The sequence below is a fragment of the Anas acuta genome, chromosome 5 (genome assembly GCF_963932015.1).
Source record: "Anas acuta chromosome 5, bAnaAcu1.1, whole genome shotgun sequence".
Taxonomy (NCBI): domain Eukaryota; kingdom Metazoa; phylum Chordata; class Aves; order Anseriformes; family Anatidae; genus Anas; species Anas acuta.
In genome coordinates, this window is record NC_088983.1 from 2,980,503 (window position 1) to 2,993,472 (window position 12,970).

At 56.9% G+C, this 12,970-nt stretch overlaps 1 protein-coding gene across 7 annotated transcripts in view; it reads right to left on the reverse strand.

The window, feature by feature from the left end:
* The window catches only part of NIN (ninein), a 56,728-nt gene that overhangs the window by 36,773 nt on the left and 6,985 nt on the right, over positions 1-12,970 (reverse strand). For all 7 annotated transcript variants that reach the window (XM_068682248.1, XM_068682247.1, XM_068682254.1 and 4 more), the window contains exons 3-6: positions 11,206-11,287; positions 6,358-6,527; positions 1,321-1,360; positions 389-579 (exon numbers count right to left, since the gene is read on the reverse strand). In XM_068682248.1, coding sequence (XP_068538349.1) covers positions 389-579; positions 1,321-1,360; positions 6,358-6,527; positions 11,206-11,287 — 483 coding nt within the window. The remainder of the gene's footprint in view (positions 1-388; positions 580-1,320; positions 1,361-6,357; positions 6,528-11,205; positions 11,288-12,970) is intronic.

Below are 12,970 nucleotides of genomic sequence, written 5' to 3' on the forward strand. Positions count from 1 at the left end.
AAGTCAAAAGCAAGTATCTGAATATTTGAACCAGTATTTACTTTCCAGATAGACAGATCCTAGGATTAAGGAGTCACGTTTGGAATCCAAGGTATGTTTTTTAATTTAAAGTTTACTCTGTGATGGTGCACGATGACGGACAGGCATTACGGTGCAGGGCAGCTGCCTCGGCCCAGTGCAGCCTCTCGGTGGTTTAATGCCAACAAACCCCTTGGAAAGCAGCGAGCTGGATGCCACCTCCCAAGCAGCGAGCTGTTGGCCTGCACTTGTGCTTTGTGATAAGCAAAAAGCGATGAGCCACAAGGCAGGAGTCTGTGGCAGCACCAACACCCGGCACGCCTCCGGGTGCAAGCCACCCCTCCGGCAACCCCAGCCCCACGGCGCTCACCTCCCCGCTGACATTTTGGAGCCCAAACTGCTCGCAGATGGAGACGAGCTTCTTGCGGTTCAAGTGGCCGTCCCTGGTGATGCCGAGGTGCTCGCAGACCTCCTGCAGTTTCTCCTCTATCCACTCCGGTGTGGGCAGCGAGGCGCCGGGAGAGGCATTCAGGTCATCTGGGTTCCAGAAGCGCAGCTGCCCTGAATTTGGGGAAAAACAGCTCCGGTGTATGGGACTGCTCCCCAGGGACCACCAGGAGACCCCATGCCACACAGGACCCCGTTAGACAGCAAGAGCCCCCCCTGCTTGCTCAGCAAAGAGATTTGCAGACCCCAATGCACAGAGCTTGCTCAGCTGCAAGGCCACCTCCTTGGGGCTGCCACCTCACCCCAGGGGCTGGGAAAGGGCTTTTAGGGAGCAAAACTTTGGTCCTGTTGGACGGGGTGGGGGTTATTAGACCACAGCTAATGGGGTAGGGGTGTTGGGGCAATTAGAAGCTATATGGCCGTGGTGCTGGGGCAGGACGGGGAGCCCCCACCCCGGGGTCACCCTGCTGTCCCACAGGAGGACCCTAAGGACTGGTTGGGACTGACATCTAGTGCCTGCCACGCTCTACTACAGCCCCACAGCACCCACAAAGCACGCTCAGGACCAGGCCTGGAGATGCTAGGCCATAAGGCAGAACCCCTCAAGGAGCCTGGTTTTGTCCCAAAATGGGGCTCGCCTCCATCTCGTGCTGACAGCAGGAGGGACAAAGCATGGCAGTGACACAGGAACAGAGCATGGGATGGCCACAGGGGCTGCACCGTGTGGTGCTTTGCCTGCCCGACCCCATATAGGGCCCACACCAGCACCACAGGCCTGAGGCGGCCCCACAGCACACTTTTGGCTGCTCTCCTTGGGGCTTTGAAGGCGAAACACATCCAGCTGCTTGCTCTTACCCTCTGCCTCGTACTCCTCACTGCCCCGCGTCTTCCAGTGCTGGGGAGAAAACAAAGGGGGCCCAGGTTGTTATTATGGCCAGACACGGCGCTGATGAGAGGCATCAAACGAGCGGCAGGCCTCCAACCACCACCAGGCTTTCATCTCCTCGGTTTCGGTGGGCCTGGCTGGCAGCCCCCAGCTTTTTGATGCTGCCTGCTTGATGGCAGGCGCGGTGCTGCCGGGGGGATAAGGCAAGGGACTGACAAAACCCCCCAGCCGAGCCAGGAGAGGCGCAGCAGCAGATCAGAGCCGTGCCGCTAAGGGATGGGGGATGCAGCGAGGATCGCGTGCTGCGTGTAGGCACCAAGTGTGCATTACCCCATTCCTCACACTTACAGCATCCTGGGTGACTCCCACAGCCCTTGGGGATCCCGCACGCAGCCAGCCTGAGCTCCAGGATGAGAGCAGAGCCTCGAGCATCCCCGTTGTGGGGAGCCCGTAATGTAACCCTGAAGCACACCACCACCCCACAGCCTCCCCGGGGGGATCACGCATCACCTGCGCCTTTCTGCAGAGCCTGAGCATCCCAGGCAAAGCACGTTAGCAGCAAGTAATTAAGCTGCAATGAACCTGCACACGTGAGGGCGATGGGGACATCTGCTCCCAGAGCACACACGATGTGGGAAATGAAGCTCTCGCTGCTTTGTGCTTCCCCCTTTACAAAGGGGACATATCTGCCTGCAGAGCTGGAGGGCCAGCAGCCTGTGCTCGGCCAAACCAACCCCCAAACCCCTCTGCTGGCCATAGCTGTGGGTCAGGAGAGCAAACTGCACTGCCAAAAAGCTCCCTGAGCTACACAGAGGAGAAAAAAAAATACTCCTTGCTGCTCTGAAGCCACCCTGCTTCCTCCAAGGCAGCACCAGGAGCAGGGCAGAAGCGCAGTGCTCAAAATGATTTCCCGTACGTAATGTGCTGCCCTGCCACCACCAGCCTTGTACCAGCCGAGGGGATTTGCTAACGAGCCATGCTCAGCAATATTAACTTCTAGTTTAGTGACAGCGGTGGCAGATGTTGCTTCTCCACCACCACCGGCGCGTGCTTGCGCATGCAGGGCGCTGATGGACTGGATGGCAAAGTCACCCGGGACATAAAGAGGCTCTAAATCATCACAGAAAAGTTCAATACGTCTCATTCAGATTACAGCTAAAAGCCATTAATCTACGGCGTTGCCATGGGAACTGGATTAGGTCACTGGACTTTTTTAGCTCTGCCGCTTGTGCCCGTTTCAGCTGCCAGATGAGGGAAGGGCCGCTCTGAGCCACAGCATCTCCAAGCACCCGTTTGGTTTTGGGGCCAGGGCAGGAGCCCAGGAGAGCAGGAACCCAGGAGATTTGGGATCTTTGCTCCCCCAGGAGGCTGCAGGCAGCAATCAGGCTGGCACAGACAGGGCTGGAGCCTGCAGCTCTGCTGGATATCTGAATATCTGCTGGATATTCCGGGCAAAGCCAGGGACATAAGGAGGAACGCACTAAAAATCTGTGCATTTCAGCCCAAAAAAGTGCTGTTCAGCTAGCTCCACCACCATTAGGGTGGGCAGACTCCCCAAAAACCCATCATGCTGATCACACAGAGCAGGAGCTGAGGCAACAGGTACCGTAAAAGCAGAGACCACCCCTGCTCCCCCAAAATGTACAGACAGCACCCCACCTTGTAAGTGCTGGTCCATACACAACAGCCCTCGGTGTGCAGGGAGAAGGTACCTTTGGGTGCCAAAAGCAGCCCCTGCCCTGCGCTCCTGTCCTCACACCAAGGGGTAACTGGGCAGTGATGCTCAGAAGGGGACCCACTGCTGCATCCAAGGCTTTTTGCATAAGCAGCGTGTGCATATTCACCTCAATATCATTTTATTTAAAAAACCTAAATGTGGCCATTTAGCACCAGAACCTCTCACATTGAGGACTTGTAAAAGACAAAAACACTCCAAAAAAAAACAAAAAAACAGCCAAAACCCCAGGAGCCCCCAGACCACAGCACAGGGTAGAACCACGAGCACAAAACAACCTGAGGACACCAAGGCACCCCCTCACCACCAGCCCCGGGGGGCTGTCGTGACCCCCTGGCAGCATTTCTGGGGGGCCCCGGAGTGCCCTTTGTGCCGCGGGGGCTCGGGGTCGGCACCGCCAGGGGGATGACAAAGGGGGCCTGGGGCCGGCGCACGGCGGTGTCAGGCAGGGCATTGTCCCCGGGCGGCGATGCTCCAGCTGGATGTGGGTCACGCACGGTGTGGGGGGCTCAGGAATGCATTATTGGGGCGGGCGCGTGCCCCGCGCGCCGAGCGGCAGATGGCCGCGGCTTTCAATGCTCGCCGCCCTCCAGCTCGGGGCCCGGGCGAGCATCTGCAGCCTGGGCCGTTTGCTCGGCCTGGCCTCTCCCCAGAGCGATGCAGCAACCTCTCCCACCCTGCCATCTGCTCCAGCGAGACAGAGCTTTGTTCTCCCCCGGAATATATTGCTAATTAAGACGACGAGCAGGGGCGCACGCTGAGCCCTCCGCGCACACGGCCAGGAGATCCCTGGCGGCAGGGCTGGCAGCCCCACGGCCTCTGCTGGGGGACAAATGATCCCAGCGAGGGCTGCTGAGGGACAGCAGAGCTCCACGAGCCACCTCGCAGTTATATTTAGCTGCCAAGCAGCAATAAATGACCTGGAAGTCAGCACAGCCTTGGGACGGGGAGCATTTGGCCACCCCTGCATCGAGGTTTTGGGATGGAGCGATCTCAGACAGCAACCAGGGCTGGAGAGAAGCAGCTTCAACCACTGCAAGTTTTCACATTGCTTTTGTAGGGGCTTTTAGGGTCACAGCTCCAGCAGCACCACATCCACAAAGCCACCAGAGCCACAAATTCCTCGCTGCCCAGGAGCCCGGTGACATCCCGGTGGCAGCAACGCCACTGAGCTCAGCCCCGGCCGCTCGGGGCTTGGTCCGGTGGCACCTGGAGAGGTGACGGAGCCACTCGGGGCAGCCGATCCCCCACAGACCAGCCCTCCCCGGCTCCACAAACACGAGATGAGAGGCTGAGAGGGAAGGAAGCCTCCCAGACAGAGCCCGAGCCCTTCTAATTGGCACCGCTTGAAAGCAAGCACCAATTAAGCCGCGCTGCCCCAGTTCTCAGGCTGGCAAAACACCCCGAGCTGGAGCCAGCCTGAGCGCACTCAGCAGCGCGTTTATGTGCACAGCAGGAAAATAAAAAAAAAAAAAAAAAAAGGGGAAATGGTGCTGGTTGTGTCAAGCCCCAAAACATCAGTGCCTCGGGAGCCTCCAGCACCCAGCAGCATCTCAGCCCCAGGACCCCCAGCGCCTCCAAGAAACCAGTTTCTACATATACCAAAATATCATCCTCTTAGAAACGAGAGAGTAACGCTGATAAAGATGAAAATTGCAGATTTTACAGATTTATCCTGGTTCTTTTTTTTTTTTTGGCTCACGTTTCAAGGGAATTAGCCACCCCATCCACCCGGAGAGGCGCACCAAGAGGCCGTGCTCCCTGCCGGCTGCACCCAGGCTGTTAGGTACCGATTTAGCTAATTGGCTGACCTCGTTAATGGAGCAGCCCTTCGCGCCTACCCAACAGCTAAAACCGAGGAATAAAATTAGAGTGGCCTCTTCTATCGAGGGCATCGCTTCCCCAGGGGGTGTGGGAGGATTCATGCTGGTTTCCAGGGCAGGGCAGCCCAGCACCAGGAGGTGGGTGAGCATCACCCAGGGCAGCGAGCAAGAAGGCAGGGTAAAGAAGCTGCCTTTGGGGAAAAAAATGGTTTTTGAGCTTTTTTTAAAAAGCTCAGCTTCACAGGAATAGTAACACGTACGGCTGTGAAGCTGGAAATTGGAAATTTCTCCCTTCCTTCCCCTCTCAGGGCTGAGCATCTCTGTGTGCAGGGTGGCTGCGGAGATCCCAAGGGGAGCCGGGAAGAGGAGGGCAGAGAGCAGCACGTCACGTTTCCCCTTCCCACTCAAAAACTTGTGCCGCGCACTCCTGAGCACTCACTGCTGAATTGACAATGTCTGGCAAGCCCTCGGCGGGCTGGAACAGGCCCAGCTCTGAGGAAATGCACATTAATGTGCGCCCAAACACAGCCAGGCTCTCCTTCACCTTCAGATTTTTTTTTGGAGAAGCAAAACTGGAGCCTGAGTGTGCGCCCTGTTAGCACCCACGCTGCTCGGAGTGGGGGGTGCCCAGCACTAAGCACCCTCCCCGTGGCACCAGGGCAGGGGCACGGCCTTACAAGTGGCTCACTAGGAAAAGAAAACGGGGATAGAAACCACAAAGGGCTGAACCACGAAGGGGACAGCTCTGAGATGCCAGCACCGTCCCACGGCAGCCGCCTGCTGCCGACGGCCGCTTTGCCAAGCTCTCTGATGGCCGCGTGCCCTTGCCCAGCCCTCCCACCACCAACACGCCAGGGCCTGGCGGGGTTTTCCTGGGTGAGCTGCTGGAGGAGGACACGCTCCTTCTGCTCGCATCGCTCCCAGCCCACACCTCGTTAGCCGTGGAGGCAGCCAGCTTTTAATTACTGGCCAGGAGCACGGGGAGCGCACGTCACCGCGCCGCCGCGCACGCCCAGCTCCTCCTGGGACACCCACGGCTCTGTAGAGCTGATCCTGGGCAGGATTTTGGGGTCGGAGCAACAGATTTTGGGGTCATCTGCTGTAGGAGATGCATCACGGATCGCTGGGGGACAGCAGGAGGGGAGCACCCCCTTCGCTTGGTGAGCACCAAGGGCGTTAGGACCAGCTCCATGCTGTGCTTGCATATCGCAGGGCTGCCCACCTCGCTTGGCCATGGCCACGGGCTCAAAACAAGAAAATATTTCGCAAACTGATGGCAAAGAGACAGAGCAACCTCAAGCAAGAGTGGTTGGGGCAGAACGGATGGGAAGGAGGTGAGAAAACGGGACAGAGAGGGGAGCAACTCAGCCCACAGGGGCAAAACCGAAGCAAACCCCAAAAGCAAAGCGCAGCCCCCAGCCCACAAACCCCAAAAATCAAAGGCTCACCTCCTCGCAGCCACCCGGAGCAACGTGCAGGGGCTGTGCTTCCTCGCCCAGCGGCTCGATGACGGTCACCTCGGCGAAATCCTCCACCGACGCGTGGAACTCGGGCAGGGAGCGGCGGCCGTAGCGTTTGCCACCTTTGATGTACTTGGGCTGCGCTTCTGGGGAGGAATCTGTGAAATTTGGGAACAAAGCACGGAGGTGACACATTTTCCCAGGTCCTGCCTGGCTCCTGGGCACACGGCTGGTTTGGTGGCAGCTCCTGGAGCACCAAAGCACCGCTGCTCCCATCCAGCAGCGTGGACCTCGCCGTGATTTTGGGCACGGAGGGTTGGGACCGGTCCCACCCCAAAGCAAATATCGGCACAAAGCACAGCGATAGCTCTGCCTTGCTCACCCCCAACCCATCTCCTGACCGGGTTTGCTCGGTTAACAAGGTGCTGGGGGAAACCTGTCAGCCTTGCCAGCCTCAGATCGGGAAGGCAGTCAGCTCTGCTCTCCTCACACTCATCTTCATTACCGGGGACGGGCAGGTTTAATTAGGGACGGCATCGCCAGAGCCTCCAGATCACCCAGACACCTGGGCAGCCCCTGCTGCTTGAATCACAGCTCGATTAAAAGCCTGGAGACGAGCAGGCAAGTGGAAAAAAAAACAGTGAGTTCGGAGTCGAACATCCCCCGAGGGGCCCGAAAGGAGGAGCTGATCCCAATGATGCCGGGGCAGGTCCCAGCCTGCACCAAGCGGCGTCCCCACAACCCTTGGGAGCCGCCACCTAATTACAGGGGGGGCTCCGTGTGGCTCCAGCTCCCCCGCAACAACCTCCAGCCTCCGGGGCCTGAATTATCCACGAGCACTCGCTGCCAGGGATCAAAACAAGAAAATAAATAAATAAGCACGTTTCGGGCTATTTTCGGCACGAGTCATCCGACGTCTGGAGCAGGGGGCAAATTAAGCAGAGGACCAAATTAACCAGGGATTCAATTAGGGAAAGGCTCTCGGCACGCTTCGTGTTGGCGTTGGCTAACCTCGCTGTCGAAACCCCCCCCCCCCGGGACCTGATCATCTTTGTTTTTCGCCACTCGCAGCTCACCGAGAGTGGCAGCTTTTTCAATTTTTTATTTGCAGAGTGCGAAATAAATGCAAGGAGCTGAAATAAATGCAAGGAGCTGAAATAAACGCACTGATCAGGGCCGGGGAAGCCTCTCCATCGCTGGCGCACGGGAAGCAACGGGTCCCTAAACCCCCCCCCAGTGCCAAAAAACCTCCTCGGATAATATTCCTTCAGATATAGGAGGTTTCAAGCTTGTTAGGGGGAAAAATATTCCGCAACTTAGCTATGCAATGAATTATAAAATACACAGGCCTGGGAGGCCTTTGATTCCTCCAGCCTCGCGCTCCATCCGGCCGCGCTGCAGCTCCAGGGAACAACCCCGGCGCCCCCGTGTTTGAACAAGGCCGGTTTTTTAACAAGATTTGCTGCAGCTGGGACCCGGCACATGAAAGTTGGGCGACGAAGTGTGCAGATAGAGAGGAAAAAAAATAAAAAAAAAAGAAAATAAATCGCAGGGAGAAGACAGGCTGATTAAGCGAGAGGCGGAGAACAAAAGGCAGCCTTATCGCTCCTATTAAAGCCTGCCCGATGGTGAACAATCTCCAGCCAGCAGCTCTCTCTGAAATGCTAATATTTGTGGCTACCCATTCAGCCATTTATTGCCTCGCAGAGACGGGCTGGGGGGGGGGGCTTTGTGTTTTTCTTGATAAATAAATTTTCTCCGCCGAGGCACGGCCGCACCTCTACACCCATCTGTCTCCGGGAAGGCCGGGGGAGAAGCAGCAGCAATTTAAGCCCTAATCAGGTTATTGCTACATTTACCTCTGCATTTCCTAACGCTCAGAGTCTGGCTTCCAACCCCCCCCCCCCCACAAAAGCTCGGTTTAAGCACGGCAGCAGCCAGGGAGTGAGGAAAACCCAGCACAAACACAGGTGCCTTTACGCCAAGCCTTGCAAACAGGCAATGGGAGGTGGGTTTATTTTTTATTTTAAGCAATTTGAGGCTGGCAACTGACTTAATTCCCTCCACTCTGACCCCTAGACCACCCTTTGGTCTGAACACCTCATTTTTCCTGTAAATCAGAGAGTTTTGAGACCCGGGAACATCTCCGGGATGGAGCGGTGACCTCCCCAAACTGCGAGCAGAAGGCTCGCCCCTGCCCCACGAGGCTCCAGTTTCCAACCATAGGCATCCCATCAAACCACCAAAAAAAATAAAAAATTAAAAGATAAATCCCACTTTTGGAGCCACACAGCTTCTGTTAACACGGGGTACAGCAGCAACCTGTGCTTCCCGAGCGCAGGGCGCCGAGGGGCTGAGCTCATTTCCAGCCCAAAATCATGGGGAAGGATGAGGAAGGGCTTCTTAACCCACGCTTGCTTCAAAGGCAGGTGAGGAAATAAGAAGGAAACATCAAAAAATCAGCACTTCAAGGGATGCAGAGCTTTGCTGTCCCCCCCAGGCGTGGTGAACCTCAGGCTCCTATGGAGCCGAGCCCCAGCACCCCGTAGGTAGAGGGCAAGCGTGCAGCCTCCAAAGGGGGAAAAAGGTGGGAAAAGGAAAATAGGGTGAACCCTCCCTGCTTTCTGCAGCCCTCAGCAACGTGAGGAATCAGAGAAATGCATGCTTGGAAGCCAGAGCCTGATTAGACACTGGGGTCTTATCCGATCCCCCAACTGCCCCCGAGCTGCAGGAGCCAGCAGCGGTGCCCTGATGGCCAAAAGGAGCCCGTGGACACCTTCCTGAGCTCCCCCCCTGCCCCTATGGGGATATCACAGCCCCCAAAGGCCCCTGACCAAATAAAACCAGTCTGCATTTCAGAAGGAAAGCCCCAATTGAAGCACCGCAGCCAGAACCATCGATTCCCCAGCTCCCCGCCTGGAGACCCACACCCGATTTTCTGCCTTCCTGCCCCACAGAAATCATCTCCAGCCCTGCCCTGCCCTGGGAGGAATTTCACATTTTGGGCTCAGCAAACAAGGCAGAGGGAAGCAGCAGCTCCTGGAGACCCTGCCCGGTGCACCGTGGCCCAAAACTGGGCTGTTTTGGCCAAAAAATGGCACCGCCTGCACCTGAACCACCCCCGTGGCTTTGTACTTCTCCCCACAGAGGTCTGATCCCAGAGCCACACGTGGGATTTCCACGAGTTATTTATCCCCAGCTCTCTCTCAGGAAGGCAATTCCGCTCTCTCCACGGGAAGGGAAGAATCAGGACCCCCCCGTGACCGCGCCGAGGCCGGCACCGAGCTGCAATTTAATTTATCCCGGGTGTTCCCGTAATCCCGCACTCCACCCCATTAATCCCTCCCTGCCCGGGCTGCTAATGCACGGATGGGACTTCTGAATTTTTATTGCCCCCAGACAGCCCCCTCCCAGCACAGCAGGGCACACGGCACGTGTTTTTCTGCTTTCCCCAGGGGAACAGCACCTTCCCCGTGCAGGGTGCCCAGCCACAGAGCTTCCCAGCTCTCCTTCCCCCTTCCCAAAATGGGGAAGCCCCTGGAAACCTCTTCCTAGGGAACTGCTTTTGCACCACGCAGCTTTTTGGGTTCCTCATCCCCAGCCTGTGCCCATCCATCCCTCCCTCCCCCCGGTCACCGCGCACCCCAGGGACCTTCCCATCACCCAGCTCCACACGAAACCACAGCACCACCACACGTGGCCCCATCCTTACGGGAGAAAACCCAGCAGATGCAGCAAGCAGCCTTCAAACCCGTGCTTCCCCCACAATTAAATTCTCATTTTAATCGCAAGACGCAGAGCTCTCCACGTGATTTTTTCCCCCCTCCCCAGCCCGGGGCTGGCTGTAACGCCGGCGTTTCGGCGGTGGCTGACAGCTTGACACCAGCAGCACAAAGCGGCTTGTTCTCCAAATCTCGAGTTTGATCTAAATTAAAAGCAGCGCGGGCTTCGGCGTTAACCAACCTGTCAAAACGTATTAAAAAATAAATGCCTCCCGGGGCTGCCCGTGCCCGGCTCCCTACCTGCTGCACCGAGCCCGGCTGGCAAAATTCCCCAAGGAGGGAATCTCCACCCCCCCACGCTCCTCTTCCAGGCTGATTTCCCCTGCGATAACCCCAAATTTAGCTGTTTCTAGAAGATTTCTTTGTGTTTAGATAAAGCCAGAGCTTCTCAGCCATATGATTCCCCTGTAAACGCGGAGATTCGGATTAGTTCTGGTTCATTGGGGTGCCGGGGCTGCCTCCCGCCCCGTGCCAGCTCCTCTCCATCAATTGCATCTCTTGGGCTCTGCAGGGTTATTTTCCAGCCTGTTTTTTTTTTTTTTTGGGGGGGGGAAGCTGTCATTTTGCTGCCTGGCTGCGCTGCTGAGCGAGGATGCTCGAAGGGCAGAGCCGAGATGGATGCTCCAGGAGGAGCCTGGAGTTCCCCTCGGCCCCGTGCTAAGCTCTTTTCTCCCTGGGGGATTTCACACCCCGCTGCTCAGTGGGCAGGATTAGGGTTGGATTTACATACAGGTGTGTGAGCAGAGCTCAGCCCCCCCGCTCCAGCTGGGCTGCGGGGGCTCAGCCCCAGCCGCGTGCGCTGGGAGGGGGATACCAGAGCTGTGACCAAGGGTTTAAAAAAAAAAAAAAAAAAAAAACAAAAAAAAGTCTAAAAAGCATAGGGAAACAAAGGAAGGAGAAAAAAATCTTTTTTTTTTTTGCTCTCCTCTCTGGGAGCAGGAGTGCCCACCTCAGCACCCAGAAATTGTTTTCTCTTCCCAGTTTCTCTGTGAGAGCCACCCAAGCCTGCTTTTCCTAGGAAAACAGGCTATTTTTTGATAGTTCCAGCATTTACCTGGTTCTTGGAAGTGCTCTTCATTTGACAGGGTTCTGGACAAGATGAGGATGAGGGCTTCTTTAAATTGGTCAAAGTGCACCTGCGGAAAAAAGAAGGGAAGGGATCAGCTGGCACAGGTGATTAAATGTCAGGCTAACGATCCCACAGAAGAGTGGCAGCAAGGCATCATAACACCTGAACAGATCACAGCACCAAGCCAGGACCATGCCTTGGAGAAACCACAGCGAGGAACAAGGGTACAGGCAGTGCCTTTGAGCTCGTGGAGATGCCCAGCAGCCCCACGTGCCCAAAAATCCTTCCTGGAGCTGATGGCAGAAAGCTGCAGCCCCTGCTGCTGGCCTGGAAACACCAGGTCTGGTCTATAGGAGAACCAGGATGATCTCAGTGCTGCTTTATCCCATCTGCATCTTCCCAAAAAAAACTCTTTCTGCCTCTGCCATGAACAGTTGCAAGGGGGTTAGAGCCCCACGGGGAATGCGAGCAATGCCAGCCCCGGCACCGTGGGGCGGAAACGTGGGGACAGCTGGGGAAGCTCTGGCATGGCACAGCTGGCCACCACGACTCCTTTGGGCTGCAGAAACCTTAGGGGGAATTTTAGAAACCTTAGGGGGAATTTTTGGCATCGAACAGAAGCCTTTATATTTAGGGAAGCAGGGGACAGGCACGGCAGCGAGGAGGGCAGGGGTCCGGCCACGTGTGCGCTTCACCAGGACAGTTTACAGAGATAGGAGAAGATGCTTGATAAAAAAAAAAAAAAAAAACTTGAAATTTAGAATAAATGGGCAGGGAAAAAAACACGGGGCAGGTTCTGAGCAGGAACGAAGGGGAAGGAGGAGGGGGCTGCACCCTGTGCCCCCCCCCCAGCTGCAGCTGCAGGCCAGATGGCTCCGCGCACCGCGATTGTGCCGTGACCGCGGCCACGGGAGCCCGAGGAAGATTAGGCTGCGGGGCCAGAGCCGGCAATGCTGCAGACCCCCTGGATTTAAAATGCAAATGGGCAGCACGGAGACAATGGGCACGGCTGCTCCGTGGGGCTCACAGGTGTCCCTGGTGTCCTACATGCAGGCATGGCCCCAAGGAGAGCCCGCGTGCCTTCAGCGCCCAATTTTTGGGTGAGGGTGTGAGAGCTGGGGGGATTTTTCTTCCCGTTAGACCTGCTGGAAAACCTCGAGCACATCCTAAGAGCCCGGAAAAGCAGCATCTGCTCGGGTTGCACACTTGACCTTGGATGCTGCACGCCCCTGCACAAAGAATCGCAGCTGCTAAAATTAAAGCTGCGCTCGGAACGAGCCGGGAGAGGAAACCCATGGCACAGCAAAGCCACGGAGCCTAAAATATCTCTTTTTTTAAAGATCCTTTGCCTTGGCTTTGCTGTGGCAGCCCCCTGGGGTGGCAGGATCCTGCCAGAACAGCCTCTGTGCTCTGCTGAGACAGCACCAGCAGCCGAGGGAGCCGGGTAAGGGCAGCACCGGCACCAGGACAAAGCGCTTCTGAGGCTGCCCCAGACGGCCGAGCCAGCCCCCTGCCAAAAGGCTGCCTGAACGCGAGGCGAAAAGCCCTCAGCAGCGAAATGCTGGCAGGGTATTTAAAGTTTAATGCTCCTTTTAGCATGCTCGGCTGAACCCGGGGTATTTTGGAAGCGGCAGCTCGCGCATCTGCTCCCAGCTGCCCCCCGGCAGCCCCTGGAGCGCTCGCTGCTGGGGGGGCACAAGAACCCAAATTGGCCATGGGTGGAGGTGGGAGCAGGGTCAGGACCACGTCT